At 53.9% G+C, this 15,914-nt stretch overlaps 1 protein-coding gene across 1 annotated transcript; it reads left to right on the forward strand.

Annotated features, from left to right (window-relative positions):
- Positions 1-466: 466 nt before the first annotated feature.
- LOC124501386 (DNA dC->dU-editing enzyme APOBEC-3Ca) lies at positions 467-13,897 on the forward strand. The gene is made up of 7 exons (XM_047065515.1): positions 467-555; positions 2,077-2,233; positions 4,254-4,533; positions 4,764-4,875; positions 11,193-11,349; positions 13,052-13,331; positions 13,562-13,897. Exons 1-7 carry the CDS (start codon positions 530-532, stop codon positions 13,675-13,677), a joined length of 1,128 nt encoding a protein of 375 aa, XP_046921471.1. The 5' UTR covers positions 467-529; the 3' UTR covers positions 13,678-13,897.
- The last annotated feature ends 2,017 nt before the right edge of the window (positions 13,898-15,914 follow it).

Genomic DNA, 15,914 nt, shown 5'->3' on the forward strand with positions numbered 1-15,914 from the left:
ATTTATGCAGAGGACCAACCACAGAATTAGGAACCCAAAGCCCATCTGTGCCTTTACTACTGTGGAGTCAGGAGAAAACACAGGAGTTCTGACATAAAGTACACCCTGCATCCTTACCTTCATTCTTTCAACAGGCTTGTGGAGAGCAACACCTGGGCCCAGATGTGAGGACATGGGGACGCAGGGGTGACGCGGAGAGGGCTCACCCCGAGTCCTCAGAGAGCCCGCCCCTCCCCAGGAGCCAGCTTCTGTCTTGCTCTCTCCACCCAATCTGTTCCGACCCCCTCTGGTATCCTCCTTTCTCTTTCCCTTTGCAATAACTCTGCCCATTGGGGCCGGTCTCCTTCTGAGGGCAGCTGTGCCCAGGGGAGAGGCTTCAGAGAAGGAGAGGCGAGTCTGAACCCGAGGCAGTGCAACCACCTGAGGGCTCCCCTGAGAACAAAGCAGGAAGGAGGTGGGGCTTCTGAGGAGGCAGCCTGGGAGGTGACTGTCACACTGGGGCTTTCCCAAACCAAGGCTGGAGAGAGGAATGGAGCCCTGGCGCCCCAGCCCAAGGTACCCCTGCTCTCTGCTCGCTCTGTCCTGCTGAGCCCCCTTCTGTAGCCCCTCCTTCTGGCAGCCCTGCAGCCTGTGTCTCTGTCCTTGGCCTCCTCCTCCCCGCGGTCCCCCTTCCCTTCTCTCCCTCTCTGGGCTCCTTCTCCGCAGGACCCACTCCCAACTGGATCCTCACCCTGTTCCCGGGATGTTTTCGGGATGCTCCCGGGATTGCTTCTGAACGCACCCCTCCCGCCCCCCCCCCCCACCCACCCCTGTGCCTCCCCCCCAGGCCAGCCTCTGGGTCTGAAAGTCTGTTGGGCATGTCTGGCCCTGCCTGTGCCGGGTGATGCCCACTTTCAGAGGCTTCCGGAAGTTCCTGTGCTCTGTTAAACGCTTCGAATCTAACCACAGGGTGGTAGAAGCAGTTGCTGGATTTCCTTTCAAGCACTTGAATCGGTTTTTCTCTCATATTTATGATGTGGTTTGAAGTGTAGGGGTTCGGGACCCCCCAAGGAAGAATTCTTGAAACATCTCTGGTGCAAAAAAAAAAAAAAAAGTGGTTATGGGGCGCCTGGGTGGCGCAGTCGGTTAAGCGTCCGACTTCAGCCAGGTCACGATCTCGCGGTCCGTGAGTTCGAGCCCCGCGTCGGGCTCTGGGCTGATGGCTCGGAGCCTGGAGCCTGTTTCCGATTCTGTGTCTCCCTCTCTCTCTGCCCCTCCCCCGTTCATGCTCTGTCTCTCTCTGTCCCAAAAATAAATAAAAAACGTTGAAAAAAAAATTTAAAAAAAAAAGTGGTTTTATTAAAGCACGGGGACAGGACTCATGGGCAGGAAGAGCTGCACTTGGGTTGCTAAGAGTGAATGATAAGGGAGTTAGGGACAACGTAAGACTCTAAGGCATTTTGGAAACAAGGTTTTCAGGATCTTGAGGGGCTAGCTGCTGTTAGGACAAGGTCATTTATTACTGTTCAGTAAAAACAAAGTCAGGAGGGGTGCCTGGGTGGTTCAGTCGGTTAAGCATCCGACTTTGGCTCAGGTCATGATCTGGTAGTTCTTGGGTTCCAGCCCCACATCAGGCTCTGTGCTGGTGGCTCAGAGCCTGGAGCCTGCTTCAGATTCTGTGTCTCCTGCTCTCTCTCTGCCCCTCTCCCACTCACATTCCGTCTCTCAAAAATAATTAAATTTTAAAAATTAAAAAAAAAAGAATTAATTGAAATGAAGTCTTCACAGAGCTGTTCTTTTGGGATAGAGAAGTTTCTCTTTCTCTTTGCTATTTTTCTAATGGGTTGGGGGTAGGGCAGGCAGGAAAACACGAGTGTGTGTGCTACTGGAAGGAGCAGGGCCCAGGGGGCCCTAGAGGTGGGGTCCCTGTCCCTACTGTCCCTGGAGGCACGTCCCCCTTCCAGCCTGGAAAAGCAGCAGCACTGCGTAGGGCCCAGGAGGGCTGGAGGGAGCCACCGTGCCCAGGGCAGGCCACCCACCAGGGACAACTCCAGAGGGCACTTTCTGCATTTTCTGTTTTCTCTCCTTTACCCCCAGAAACCCAATGGACAGGATATATCCTAAAACCTTCCGTTTCAACTTTCGAAACCTGCTCTATGCTTATGGGCGGAAACTCTGTTATCTCTGCTTCCAAGTGGAGAGAGAAGACGACTTCTCGTGTAATGACAGCAACCGGGGAGTTTTTCGGAACAAGGTATGCACCCCCCCCTCCCCGGGCCCTATCAGGCAGGAGCAGAGTCAGGGGGCAGTGAGGAGAAGAATGTTATATGTAAGATGCCAGATGGGGGCTCTTAGTGGTGGATGCTCCTTCCCACGACGTTGTCCTAAGTCATGGACCCAATGAGCTCCCTGCTTGACCCTCTGGGAACCTGATACGGGATGGCATTTGACCCATCCGATGAGGCTCCTTCAGAGAGTCTGCTGGCATTCCGGCCATCTTCAAATCTTGTCCTGGACCTTGGCCTCTGGCAGTCTTGGATGACAGAGCATCTTTCGAAAGTCAGGGCCTGTTGGACACCATTGCCTTCTCTGCCCTGGTAATGGCTCCGTTGGTAGAGCCGTCCCCTGGCCACACGGCTGACTCCTCCGTTCCCAGGCCCCTGATCTCTCAGAGGACAGCCCACACCCCTCGTCCTGCCTACCCCTGGCCTGCTCCCAGCCACAGCCTCGATGTCCCTGGAAGGAGGTCACGGCACCAGTGACCAGCATCAGCAGTTGCTACAGCCAAGCCACCACCCTGCAGCCCTGTCCCCTAACCACTGCCACTCCTGAGACAGGTCCCACCATACCCCTGCCCTCTCCCCTCCCCTGATACTGCAGACTTTGCAGAGCCTGTTTCCAGGAGAGAACCATGATGGGCTGGGTCAGGGGTATGCTTCAGCAGTACTAACAGGTGGAAGGTCGTTTCACCTGTCCTAGTACCCGGTGTTCAAAGAGCTGAAGGCAATTTATGAAATTAGTATTGATAATGTATTAGGCAATATATCTAAGAGATTCTTTCAAATTGTAATGAATATAAAAGTTCTTCGTGAGGTCATTTACTTTCTTCTTTTTTACTACGTTGTTGGAACGGGATGTGTATTTACACTTGCCCCTCCCCTCAGTTCACACCAGCCAGGTAAAGTGGTCTGAAGATGTGTGTAGCTAGTGGTTCCCCTGTGGGGCAGCATGGCTGCCGAGGTGCCATCACCCAGGAAGCCAGCCTAGACCCCAAAGGGCATGGCTCAGGGCAGGATGGATGGATGGATGGATGGTTGGATGGATGGATGGATAGATGGATGGATGGATGGTTGGTTGAATGAATAGATGGATGGTTGGATGGTTGGATGGATGGATGGATGAATGGATGGATAGATCGATGGTTGGATGGTTGGATGGATGGTTGGTTGAATGGATGGATGGAAGGATGGATGGTTGGATGGTTGGATGGATCGATGGATCGATGGTTGGTTGGATGGATGGATGGATGGATGGATGGATGGATGGTTGGATGGATGAATGGATGGATGGATGGATGGATGGATGGATGATGGATGGTTGGATGGTTGGATGGATGGATGGTTGGATGATTGGATGGATGGACGGATGGATGGATGGACAGACAGTTAGACTGATGGACAAATGGATGGATGGATGGTTGGACTGATGGACAGATGGATGAATGGACGGTTGGACAGATGGATGGATGGTTAGATGGTTGGACGGATGGACAGATGGTTGGATGGTTGGATGGATGGTTGGATGGATGGCTGGGTGGTTGGATGGACAGATGGACGGATGGACGGATGGACAGATGGATGGGTGGATGGATGGATGGATGTTTGGACTGATGGACGGATGGTTGGATGGATGGATGGATGGATGGATGGACGGATGGACGGATGGATGGCTGGATGGATGGTTGGATGGCTGGATGGATGGTTGGATGGATGGTTGGATGGTTGGATGGATGGATTGATGGATGGATGGTTGGATGGATGGATAAATGGATGGAAGGAGAATAGATGTTAGAATTGATGCATGCTGCATAACTATGGGAAGGGATGGCTCAAAAAAAAGACAGGGCAGGGAGAGATGGAAAGCAGTGATAAATCAATGAACGACATACCCCTGAGGCTCCTGCCCCTTTACTCCTCCTCCCACGGCACCCAGTCCTGCCACTCTCTCTGCTCTGCCAGCCACGAGTGTCCCTTTCTCTTCTCTACTTCTCCCAGGTCCATCCCTGGGCTCGATGCCATGCAGAACAGTGCTTCCTCTCTTGGTTCCGTGACCAGTATCCATACCGTGATGAATATTACAATGTCACCTGGTTCTTATCCTGGAGCCCCTGCCCCACCTGTGCAGAGGAGGTGGTTGAGTTCCTGGAGGAGTACAGGAACTTGACGCTGAGCATCTTCACCTCCCGCCTCTACTACTTCTGGGACCCAAATTACCAGGAGGGGCTTTGCAAGCTATGGGATGCAGGGGTCCAGCTGGACATCATGTCCTATGATGGTGAGAGCAGAGGGGAGCTGGGGACCCAGACTGTGGGAGAGAGTAGTACCGAGCCAGGGGTGGGGGAGGATCTAGAATGTCCCCAGGGCGAGTGAGTGGGAGGAAACTGAGGCAAGACTGGTGGCACTTGGCGGGGAAGAGACTAGGCCCTGAGGAGGGGGGCACAGAAGGGTCAGGAGGAGAAGGCCTCCCAGGGCCCACATGACTGCTCTCTTCCCTCTTTATCTCAGATTTTAAACACTGTTGGGACAACTTTGTGTACAACAAGGGAATGCGCTTCCAGAGACGGAATCTGTTAAAAGATTATGATTTCCTGGCTGCAGAGCTTCAGGAAATCCTTAGGTAAGTGCATGCTCAGCCTCCTGTGCCTCTGCTGTTCCTTGGGTCTCCCACCGCTGCACCTCCCTCCCCAGCGCCTCAGGTCTCCACCCCCTCTGCCCCACCCCTGCTTCCTCCTGCGCATCCTCCCTCCTCCCTCAAGGCCTCCTTCTCCCCCATGAGGGAGCCCCCAGCCTGGTTCCTCCCATCTCACCACATTCCCCTTGTTGTTAATAAACTGAATGTAAATGGGCTTGAGTATGTCTAGCTGTGAGAATTGGAAGATGTGAGTAACATCCTTACCGGGGATGTGACTTATCAGAGAACCAGGGTCCTTGAGGACAGTGACTGCATTCCTCTGCTAGGGCTTCCAGAACAAAACCCCACAGACTGAGGGACGTCACGGCAGGTGTTTGTTTCCTCACAGCGTGGACACTGGAAGCTTGATCTCACTGGAGATCAAGGTGTCCCTGGGTCAGGCTCCTCCTAGGGCCTCTCTCCTTGACCAGCAGAGGGCCACCTTCTTGCTCCGCCCTGGCATGGTCTGTCCTCTGTGCTCACTGTGGGGAGCCCCTGGTGCCCCTCTGTGTGTCCCAGTTTCCCCTTCTCATAACAACATCAGGCAGATTGGATCAGGCCCATCCTAAGGGCCTCCTTTTAACAACCATCTCTTTAAAGCCTGTGCCTCAAATGGAGTCACATCTGAGGCTCCAGGGGTTGGGACTTTAGCAGTTGGATTTGGGGGACACACGGTTCAGCCTCTTGGAGCTAAGAGGGTGGGAAAGAGCAGGATCCTTGTTCTGTGTACCTGTCTCCTGGGTTCTGCCTGACCTGCCACCTCCCCGCCCCGTCTCACCTGCTTCCATTTCAGCCCTTGCCACCCTGGACCCCCCACCGCCTGTCACCGGGTCACCGCCACACTCATCCTGGCTCCCTTGTCCCTTCTCCCCTTTCCCACATGGCTGTCAGAGGGAAAGTTCTGGGCAGGTTGCAGCCTGGGGATGAGGACAGAGAGTGAGCAAGAAATTAGTTATTAAGTAAACATTTAAATAAGTGTGTTTTATTTTTTTTAAACATAGGGTTGGGAATGGGAGGACTTTTCCATAAAGCAGAATAAAAAGTGGTAGGTGGCTGAGAGTCAAGTTGGGGACACAGGGAAACAGGCAGAAGCATTAGAGGCAATAAAGCAGAAACAGAAACAGAAACAGAAACAGAGGGAACACCTGGTCCTTCGACCGCCGAGCTGACTACCGCGTGAACTTTGGAAAGTCAGTGGCGGTGCCCCACGGGGTGGCCTGGACCGGGCACGGTGAAAAGGAGAGGAGATCAGCCTGAGATGCTGGGATTCTGGGCAGACAAAAGCCAGGAAGGAAAAGCAGCAGGGCAGGTGTGCGGTTGGTCACATCCAGAAAATCACTGTGGAGATCCTCTTGGGTCCCACACGGACCCGTTGTTTCTTCCTGTGACCTTGGCCCATTAGGTGTGCATAGCGGTGACCCCCGACACCTGTCTCTTCACTCCCCTCCCTGTCTGCCCTGCTGCCTGGGGCAGAAGGCACGGTGCAGAAGAGTTCTGGCTGTTCAGTCTGTCCCGCTGCTCTCCCTGTCCACGCGTCCTCCAAGCTGGGAGGCACCGAGGGCCACACCCGTGGACCACACGCCTCTCCACTGTCCCGGTCATGCAAACGGGCCCCCGTGGCCAGCTCACAATATCTGCTCCTTCTGGAGAAAAGAACAAGGCAGGAGGCCCATCTTAGAGATCCACAGGGGCCTCCGGGAGGTCTCGTCCAAGAGTCACTGTCGCGCTCTGGCACACCCCCCTTCTCTGCCCATCTCCGAGGGCTAGCGGGAGTTCTCCAGGCCAGAGCTGCAGGAGTGCTGTCACGAGGGAAAGGCGAGAAGGGCTTTGAGCCTTGCTGCCCACCCTTAGTGCTTCTCGGGCCAGAGGCCGCGTAGCTGTCAACTTGAGCCACACCTGAGTGTGCAGATCTGATCACTCTCTAGGAAGGGCCCGGCGCATTCTGGAATCTTCCATTGGCTGGAAACTCTGGACACTGAAAGAGATGGGAGTGGAGGGGACGCCATTCCCGGGAATCCTCCAACTCTTGCCCACACTCTTGTTACCCTGCCCCCTTGGGGCCATCCCAGGGCCGGTGGGCAGAATGAGGTGGTGTGGGGGCACCAGCCGGAAGAAGCTCTTTGGGGACTCGCATGCGCGTGCGGTCTGGCCTGGGGTGACAGGTGTCTGCTCCAAGGCCTCCTCTTCCTGTCTAGGAGTCACCTTTCCCGGTTGCTCTTTGTTTGTCCATCTGGGGTCCTGGTGGACACGTGACGAGGCAAGCACACAGCTCACCGGATGCACGCTTCAAGCCCAGATCCCTGATCCCTGACCTGGGAGGCCTTTAGGGGCAGCAAGGGCCCTCCCCTTGTGCCCCCCACCCACTCCTATCCATGGAATAATGAGGAAGCAGGAGGAGCCAGGCCAGGCCCCCTGGAAGGCATTCCAGCTCGGCCATTGCTTTGCTGAGTGGCTCCAGAGAGTACCTTAGCCTCTCTGTGCTGGGACCTCATCTAAGATGGGAGGGCAGTGATCGGCCCCTCCCAAAGCTCTTGGGGGCTGTGGGAGAGGATGTGCTCAACACACCTGCCTTCTCCTGGAATGGGGATGAAGATCTGCAGGGCTGAGCCCTGGCCCTCCCTTTCCAGACACCCAGCGTCCTGCTGGGGGACTGAATGGCTCCTAAGGGTCACACAGTGGTGGACAGGAGAGGGCTCATGCCACTCAGAGAGCCCGCCCCTCCCCAGCCACCAGCTTCTGTCCTGCTCTCTCCAGCCAGTGTGTGTCCCAACCCCCTCTGGCAAAGTACTTTCTCTTTCCCTTTTCCATAACCTGGGTCCTGCTGCCCAATGGGGCCCATCTCCTTCTGAGGGAGGCTGTGCCCAGGGCGGGGGGAAGGCCTCAGGAGAGGTGGCTCTGAGCCTGAGGAAGTGCAACCATCTGAGGGCCCTCCCACCCTTGGGGCCAAAGCAGGAAGGAGGTGGGGCTTCTGAGGAGGCAGCCTGGGAGGTGACTGTCACACTGGGGCTTTCCCAAACCAAGGCTGGAGAGAGGAATGGAGCCCTGGCGCCCCAACCCAAGGTACCCCTGCTCTCTGCTCACTCTGTCCTGCTGGGCCCCCTTCTGCAGCCCCTCCTTCTGGCGGCCCTGCAGCCTGTGTCTCTGTCCTTGGCCTCCTCCTCCCCGCGGTCCCCCTTCCCTTCTCTCCCTCTCTGGGCTCCTTCTCCGCAGGACCCACTCCCAACTGGATCCTCACCCTGTTCCCGGGATGTTCCCGGGATTGCTTCTGAATTCCCCCTTCCCGCCTCCCCCCCCACCCCCCCCCCCCGTGCCTCCCCCCCAGGCCAGCCTCTGGGTCTGAAAGTCTGTTGGGCATGTCTGGCCCTGCCTGTGCCGGGTGATGCCCACTTTCAGAGGCTTCCGGAAGTTCCTGTGCTCTGTTAAACGCTTCGAATCTAACCACAGGGTGGTCGAAGCAGTTGCTGGATTTCCTTTCAAGCACTTGAATCGGTTTTTCTCTCATATTTATGATGTGGTTTGAAGTGTAGGGGTTCGGAGTCGATGGCCGAGAAAACTCTTGAGACGTCTTGGGTGCAAAAACAGTGGTTTTATTATTTTTTAAATTTGTTTTCAGTAAAAAAAAAATTTTTTTTAATGTTTATTTATTTTTTTGAGAGACAGAGACAGAATGTGAATGGGGGAGGAGCAGAGAGTGAGCCACAGAATCTGAAACAGGCTCCAGGCTCTGAGCTGTTAACACAGAGCCTTACGCAGGGCTCGAACCCATGAACTGCGAGATCATGACCTGAGCCGAAGTCGGATGCTTGACTGAGTGAGCGATCCAGGTGCCCCCCAAAAGGTGGTTTTATTAAAGCATGGGGACAGGGCTCATGGGCAGGAAGAGACACACTGGGGTTCTGAAGAGTGAATGATTATATACATACAGGTTGGGAGGGGGTTAGGGACAGCATAAGTCTCTAAGTTATTTTGGAAACAAGGTTTCCAGGACTTTGAGGGTCTAGCTGCTGTTAGGACAAGGTCATTTATTACTGTTCAGTAAAACTCAGTCATGAGACCCTTCACATGTATATCGGTCGGCCATATGTCTGGAGGATGATTGCCAACATACGTCTTGGGGGGTAGAGATAAAGGAGGTTCCCCAAGGAATTTGTATATGTTAAAGTAGACTTAGCAGGTCCTAGGGGTTGGGATAATGTTTAGCTAAGATTCCCTTTGGCCCTTAGCAAAGTGTCATCACTGAGGCAGCTAAGCTCCTAGAGGAAGGTCACTCTGCCTGTGCCAAGGACTTCTAAATGGGCCATCGGCAGTAGGAAATTGAAATGTTTTCTTCTGCCTTTGTTTCCCACATCATTTACAATACAATAAGCACAGTGTGAGGATAGCTCTCAGAGGCAAGAAGAGAAGTCGTCTATTGCAAAGCTCTCTCCGCCACAGACGAGTACAGTAAAACCTTGGTTTGTGAGCATAATTTGTTCCGGGAACGTGCTTGTAATCCAAAGCACTTGTATGTCAAAGCGAATTTCCCCATAAGAAATGATGGAAACTCAGGGCGCCTAGGTGGCTCAGTCGGTTGAGCGTCCAACTTTGGCTCAGGTCACGATCTCGCAGTTTGTGGGTTCGGGCCCGGCGTCGGGCTCTGTGCTGATGGCTCAGAGCCTGGAGCCTGCTTCGGATTCTGCGTCTCACTCTCTCTCTGCCCCCCCCGCCCCCGCTCACGCTCGGTCTCTCTCTGTCTCAAAAATAAATACAACATTTTAAAAATTTTGTTTAAAAAAGAAATGATGGAAACTCAGATGATGCATTCCACAACCCCAAATATTCATGTAAAAATGATTACAAAGCTGTAATAGAATACAAAATAATAAGGAGAACACAAAAGAGAAAGAAAAAGAAACAAATTAACCTGCACTTACCTTTGAAAACCTTCGTGGCTGGAGCGAGGGAGACAAGAAAGAGGAGGGTTATTGGTAGGACAACTTTCACTATTACTAATGGATGTTGACTATAGTACAGTATTAATAAACTCTTGTCATAGACTGTATTTAATGCAACTGGCGATAAGGCAGCAGAGGAAAGGGTCTATATCCGCAGGCAGCCTCACCTGGAATGAAGCAAAGCATTCCTAAGCTTACTCTTGTCTGGAAAAGCAAAGGACTGTCCATAGGAACTTTGAAGAGACAAAAAACACGTTAGTGTCGGTTGTGGGCACCTTCCAACGTTCTGAAAAATCACCCATTTCTGCCAAACACCCCTGCCTGAGACCGAGCATCCGAGCATGGGAGATGATCACCCACCATCCTGCAGCCAGAGAGAGAGAGAGACAGAGAGACAGAGAGACAGAGAGAAGAACCATTGGCTCAGTTGTGATCATGTGACCTTTGGCATCGCGAACTACTCATATTGAAAGACATCACTCCTTTATCAAGTTAAACTTTATGAAAAATGTTTGCTCGTCTTGCAGAACACTTGCAGGACAGGTTACTCGCCATCCAAGGTTTTCGTGTAAATGCAGACTGTTCTCAACCTTACCCACAACCTAGGGGAGAGAGCTTCATGCTTCACGTTTGTAACTACCACCGGAAGATGCCTTGGCTGGAAGGAATGTGCCTATTTAAAAGGAAGTAGAAAAAAAGACACATTTAAGACTGCATATGCTGCTGCGGCAGCCATGTAAGGTCCCTGCTGGAAATAACCTGTCTGGACAGGTGCCCCAGCTCCATCACTTACTAGCCGTGGACTTGGCTAGGCTGCTTCACCTGCCAGAGCCCCTGCTCCTGTCCCTCTAAAGTGTGGGTGTGACTCCCCCAGGATCTGGGAAGGAGTCGGTGAGTTCAGATATTTGAGGCACTTGGAACAGTAGCCTGAGCCTCCGAATTTAAGCATTAACCTGATACTTAAAAAGAAAAAACAAACAGGTGAAAAATCAGGAATGAATCGAACTGAGGTCTTCAAAAAGCTGTTCTTTTGGGATAGAGAAGTTTCTCTTTCTCTTTGCTATTTTTCTAATGGGTTGGGGGTAGGGCGGGCAGGAAAACACGAGTGTGTGTGCTACTGGAAGGAGCAGGGCCCAGGGGGCCCTAGAGGTGGGGTCCCTGTCCCTACTGTCCCTGGAGGCACGTCCCCCTTCCAGCCTGGAAAAGCAGCAGCACTGCGTAGGGCCCAGGAGGGCTGGAGGGAGCCACCGTGCCCAGGGCAGGCCACCCACCAGGGACAACTCCAGAGGGCACTTTCTGCATTTTCTGTTTTCTCTCCTTTACCCCCAGAAACCCAATGGACAGGATATATCCTAAAACCTTCTGTTTCAACTTTCGAAACCTGCTCTATGCTAATGGGCGGAAACTCTGTTATCTCTGCTTCCAAGTGGAGAGAGAAGACGACTTCTCGTATAATGACAGCGACCGGGGAGTTTTTCGGAACAAGGTACGCACCCCCTGCCCTCCTCCCCGGGCCCTATCAGGCAGGAGCAGAGTCAGGGGGCAGTGAGGAGAAGAATGTTATATGTAAGATGCCAGATGGGGGCTCTTAGTGGTGGATGCTCCTTCCCACGACGTTGTCCTAAGTCATGGACCCAATGAGCTCCCTGCTTGACCCTCTGGGAACCTGATACGGGATGGCATTTGACCCATCCGATGAGGCTCCTTCAGAGAGTCTGCTGGCATTCCGGCCATCTTCAAATCTTGTCCTGGACCTTGGCCTCTGGCAGTCTTGGATGACAGAGCATCTTTCGAAAGTCAGGGCCTGTTGGACACCATTGCCTTCTCTGCCCTGGTAATGGCTCCGTTGGTAGAGCCGTCCCCTGGCCACACGGCTGACTCCTCCGTTCCCAGGCCCCTGATCTCTCAGAGGACAGCCCACACCCCTCGTCCTGCCTACCCCTGGTCTTCTCCCAGCCACAGCCTCGATGTCCCTGGAAGGAGGTCACGGCACCAGTGACCAGCATCAGCAGTTGCTACAGCCAAGCCACCACCCTGCAGCCCTGTCCCCTAACCACTGCCACTCCTGAGACAGGTCCCACCATACCCCTGCCCTCTTCCCCCCCGATACTGCAGACTTTGCAGAGCCTGTTTCCAGGAAAGAACCATGATGGGCTGGGTCGAGGGTATGCTTCAGCAGTACTAACAGGTGAAAGGTCGTTTCACCTGTCCTAGTACCCGGTGTTCAAAGAGCTGAAGGCAATTTATGAAATTAGTATTGATAATGTATTAGGCAATATATCTAAGAGATTCTTTCAAATTGTAATGAATATAAAAGTTCTTCGTGAGGTCGTTTACATTCTTCTTTTTTACTACGTTGTTGAAATGAGATGTGTATTTACACTTGCCCCCAATCTCAGTTCACACAAGCCACAGGTCAAGTGGTCTGAAGATGTGTGCAGCTAGCGGTTCCCCTGTGGGGCAGCATGGCTGTGTGACCCTCCCCAGGTGCCATCACCCAGGGAACCAGCCTAGACCCAAAAGGGCCTGGCTGAGGGCAGAATGGATGGATGGATGGATGGATGGATGGATGGTTGGATGGATGGATACATGGATGGATGGTTGGATGGATTGATGGTTGGATGGATGGATGGTTGGATGGATGGATGGATGGATGGTTGGATGGATGGATGGTTGGATGGATGGATGGATGGATGTTGGATGGTTGGATGGATGGATGGATGGATGTTGGATGGTTGGATGGATGGATGGTTGCATGGTTGGATGGATAGATGGAGGGATGGATAGATGGAGGGATGGATGGATGGTTGGATGGATGGATGTTGGATGGATGGATGGATGCATGGTTGGATGGATGGTTGGATGGTTGGATGGTTGGATGGTTGGATGGATGGATGCATGGTTGGATGGATGGACGGTTGGATGGATGGATGGTTGGATGGTTGCATGGATGGATAAATGGATGGAAGGAGAATAGATGTTAGAATTGATGCATGGTGGATAACTATGGGAAGGGATGGCTCCAAAAAAAAGACAGGGCAGGGAGAGATGGAAAGCAGTGATAAATCAATGAACGACATACCCCTGAGGCTCTTGCCCCTTTACTCCTCCTCCCACGGCACCCAGTCCTGCCACTCTCTCTGCTCTGCCAGCCACGAGTGTCCCTTTCTCTTCTCTACTTCTCCCAGGTCCATCCCTTGGCTCGATGCCATGCAGAACAGTGCTTCCTCTCTTGGTTCCGTGACCAGTATCCATACCGTGATGAGTATTACAATGTCACCTGGTTCTTATCCTGGAGCCCCTGCCCCACCTGTGCAGAGGAGGTGGTTGAGTTCCTGGAGGAGTACAGGAACTTGACGCTGAGCATCTTCACCTCCCGCCTCTACTACTTCGGCGACCCGAATTACCAGGAGGGGCTTTGCACACTACGGGATGCAGGTGTCCAGCTGGACATCATGTCCTATGATGGTGAGAGCAGAGGGGAGCTGGGGACCCAGACTGTGGGAGAGAGTAGTACCGAGCCAGGGGTGGGGGAGGATCTAGAATGTCCCCAGGGCGAGTGAGTGGGAGGAAACTGAGGCAAGACTGGTGGCACTTGGCGGGGAAGAGACTAGGCCCTGAGGAGGGGGGCACAGAAGGATCAGGAGGAGAAGGCCTCCCAGGGCCCACATGACTGCTCTCTTCCCTCTTTATCTCAGATTTTAAACACTGTTGGGACAACTTTGTGTACAACAAGGGAATGCGCTTCCAGAGACGGAATCTGTTAAAAGATTATGATGTCCTGGCTGCAGAGCTTCAAGAAATCCTTAGGTGAGGGCGTCCTCAGCCCCCCTGCAGCTGCTGTTCCTTGCGTCTCACACCACAGCACCTCCCTCCCCAGCGCCCCCGGTCCCCGCCCCACCCCACCCCCACTTCCTCCTGCGCATCCTCCCTCCTCCCTCAAGGCCTCCTTCTCCCCCATGAGGGAGCCCCCAGCCTGGTTCCTCCCATCTCACCACATTCCCCTTGTTGTTAATAAACTGAATGTAAATGGGCTTGAGTATGTCTAGCTGTGAGAATTGGAAGATGTGAGTAACATCCTTACCGGGGATGTGACTTATCAGAGAACCAGGGTCCTTGAGGACAGTGACCGCATTCCTCTGCTAGGGCTTCCAGAACAAAACCCCACGGACTGAGGGACGTCACGGCAGGTGTTTGTTTCCTCACAGCGTGGACACTGGAAGCTTGATCTCACTGGAGATCAAGGTGTCCCTGGGTCAGGCTCCTCCTAGGGCCTCTCTCCTTGACCAGCAGAGGGCCACCTTCTTGCTCCGCCCTGGCATGGTCTGTCCTCTGTGCTCACTGTGGGGAGCCCCTGGTGCCCCTCTGTGTGTCCCAGTTTCCCCTTCTCATAACAACATCAGGCAGATTGGATCAGGCCCATCCTAAGGGCCTCCTTTTAACAACCATCTCTTTAAAGCCTGTGCCTCAAATGGAGTCACATCTGAGGCTCCAGGGGTTGGGACTTTAGCAGTTGGATTTGGGGGACACACGGTTCAGCCTCTTGGAGCTAAGAGGGTGGGAAAGAGCAGGATCCTTGTTCTGCGTACCTGTCTCCTGGGTTCTGCCTGACCTGCCACCTCCCCGCCCCGTCTCACCTGCTTCCATTTCAGCCCTTGCCACCCTGGACCCCCCACCGCCTGTCATCGGGTCACCGCCACACTCATCCTGGCTCCCTTGTCCCTTCTCCCCTTTCCCACATGGCTGCCAGAGGGAAAGTTCTGGACAGGTTGCAGCCTGGGGATGAGGACAGAGAGTGAGCAAGAAATTAGTTATTAAGTAAACATTTAAATAAGTGTGTTTTATTTTTTTTAAACATAGGGTTGGGAATGGGAGGACGTTTCCATAAAGCAGAATAAAAAGTGGTAGGTGGCTGAGAGTCAAGTTGGGGACACAGGGAAACAGGCAGAAGCATTAGAGGCAATAAAGCAGAAACAGAAACAGAAACAGAAACAGAGGGAACACCTGGTCCTTCGACCGCCGAGCTGACTACCGCGTGAACTTTGGAAAGTCAGTGGCGGTGCCCCACGGGGTGGCCTGGACCGGGCACGGTGAAAAGGAGAGGAGATCAGCCTGAGATGCTGGGATTCTGGGCAGACAAAAGCCAGGAAGGAAAAGCAGCAGGGCAGGTGTGCGGTTGGTCACATCCAGAAAATCACTGTGGAGATCCTCTTGGGTCCCACACGGACCCGTTGTTTCTTCCTGTGACCTTGGCCCATTAGGTGTGCATAGCGGTGACCCCCGACACCTGTCTCTTCACTCCCCTCCCTGTCTGCCCTGCTGCCTGGGGCAGAAGGCACGGTGCAGAAGAGTTCTGGCTGTTCAGTCTGTCCCGCTGCTCTCCCTGTCCACGCGTCCTCCAAGCTGGGAGGCACCGAGGGCCACACCCGTGGACCACACGCCTCTCCACTGTCCCGGTCATGCAAACGGGCCCCCGTGGCCAGCTCACAATATCTGCTCCTTCTGGAGAAAAGAACAAGGCAGGAGGCCCATCTTAGAGATCCACAGGGGCCTCCGGGAGGTCTCGTCCAAGAGTCACTGTCGCGCTCTGGCACACCCCCCTTCTCTGCCCATCTCCGAGGGCTAGCGGGAGTTCTCCAGGCCAGAGCTGCAGGAGTGCTGTCACGAGGGAAAGGCGAGAAGGGCTTTGAGCCTTGCTGCCCACCCTTAGTGCTTCTCGGGCCAGAGACCGCGTAGCTGTCAACTTGAGCCACACCTGAGTGTGCAGATCTGATCACTCTTTTGGAAGGGCCCGGCTCATTCTGGAATTATTCATTGGCTAGAAACTCTGGACACTGAAAGAGATGGGAGTGGAGGGGACGCCATTCCCGGGAATCCTCCAACTCTTGCCCACGCTCCTGTTACCCTCCCCCCTTGGGGCCATCCCAGGGCCGGTGGGCAGAATGAGGTGGTGTGGGGGCACCAGCCGGAAGAAGCTCTTTGGGGACTCGCATGCGCGTGCGGTCTGGCCTGGGGTGACAGGTGTCTGCTCCAAGGCCTCCTCTTCCTGTC

This window comes from Lynx rufus, unplaced genomic scaffold (genome assembly GCF_022079265.1).
Source record: "Lynx rufus isolate CCGP_SWC_20201006 ecotype Redwood Valley unplaced genomic scaffold, mLynRuf1.p SCAF_7, whole genome shotgun sequence".
Classification (NCBI taxonomy): Eukaryota; Metazoa; Chordata; class Mammalia; order Carnivora; family Felidae; genus Lynx; species Lynx rufus.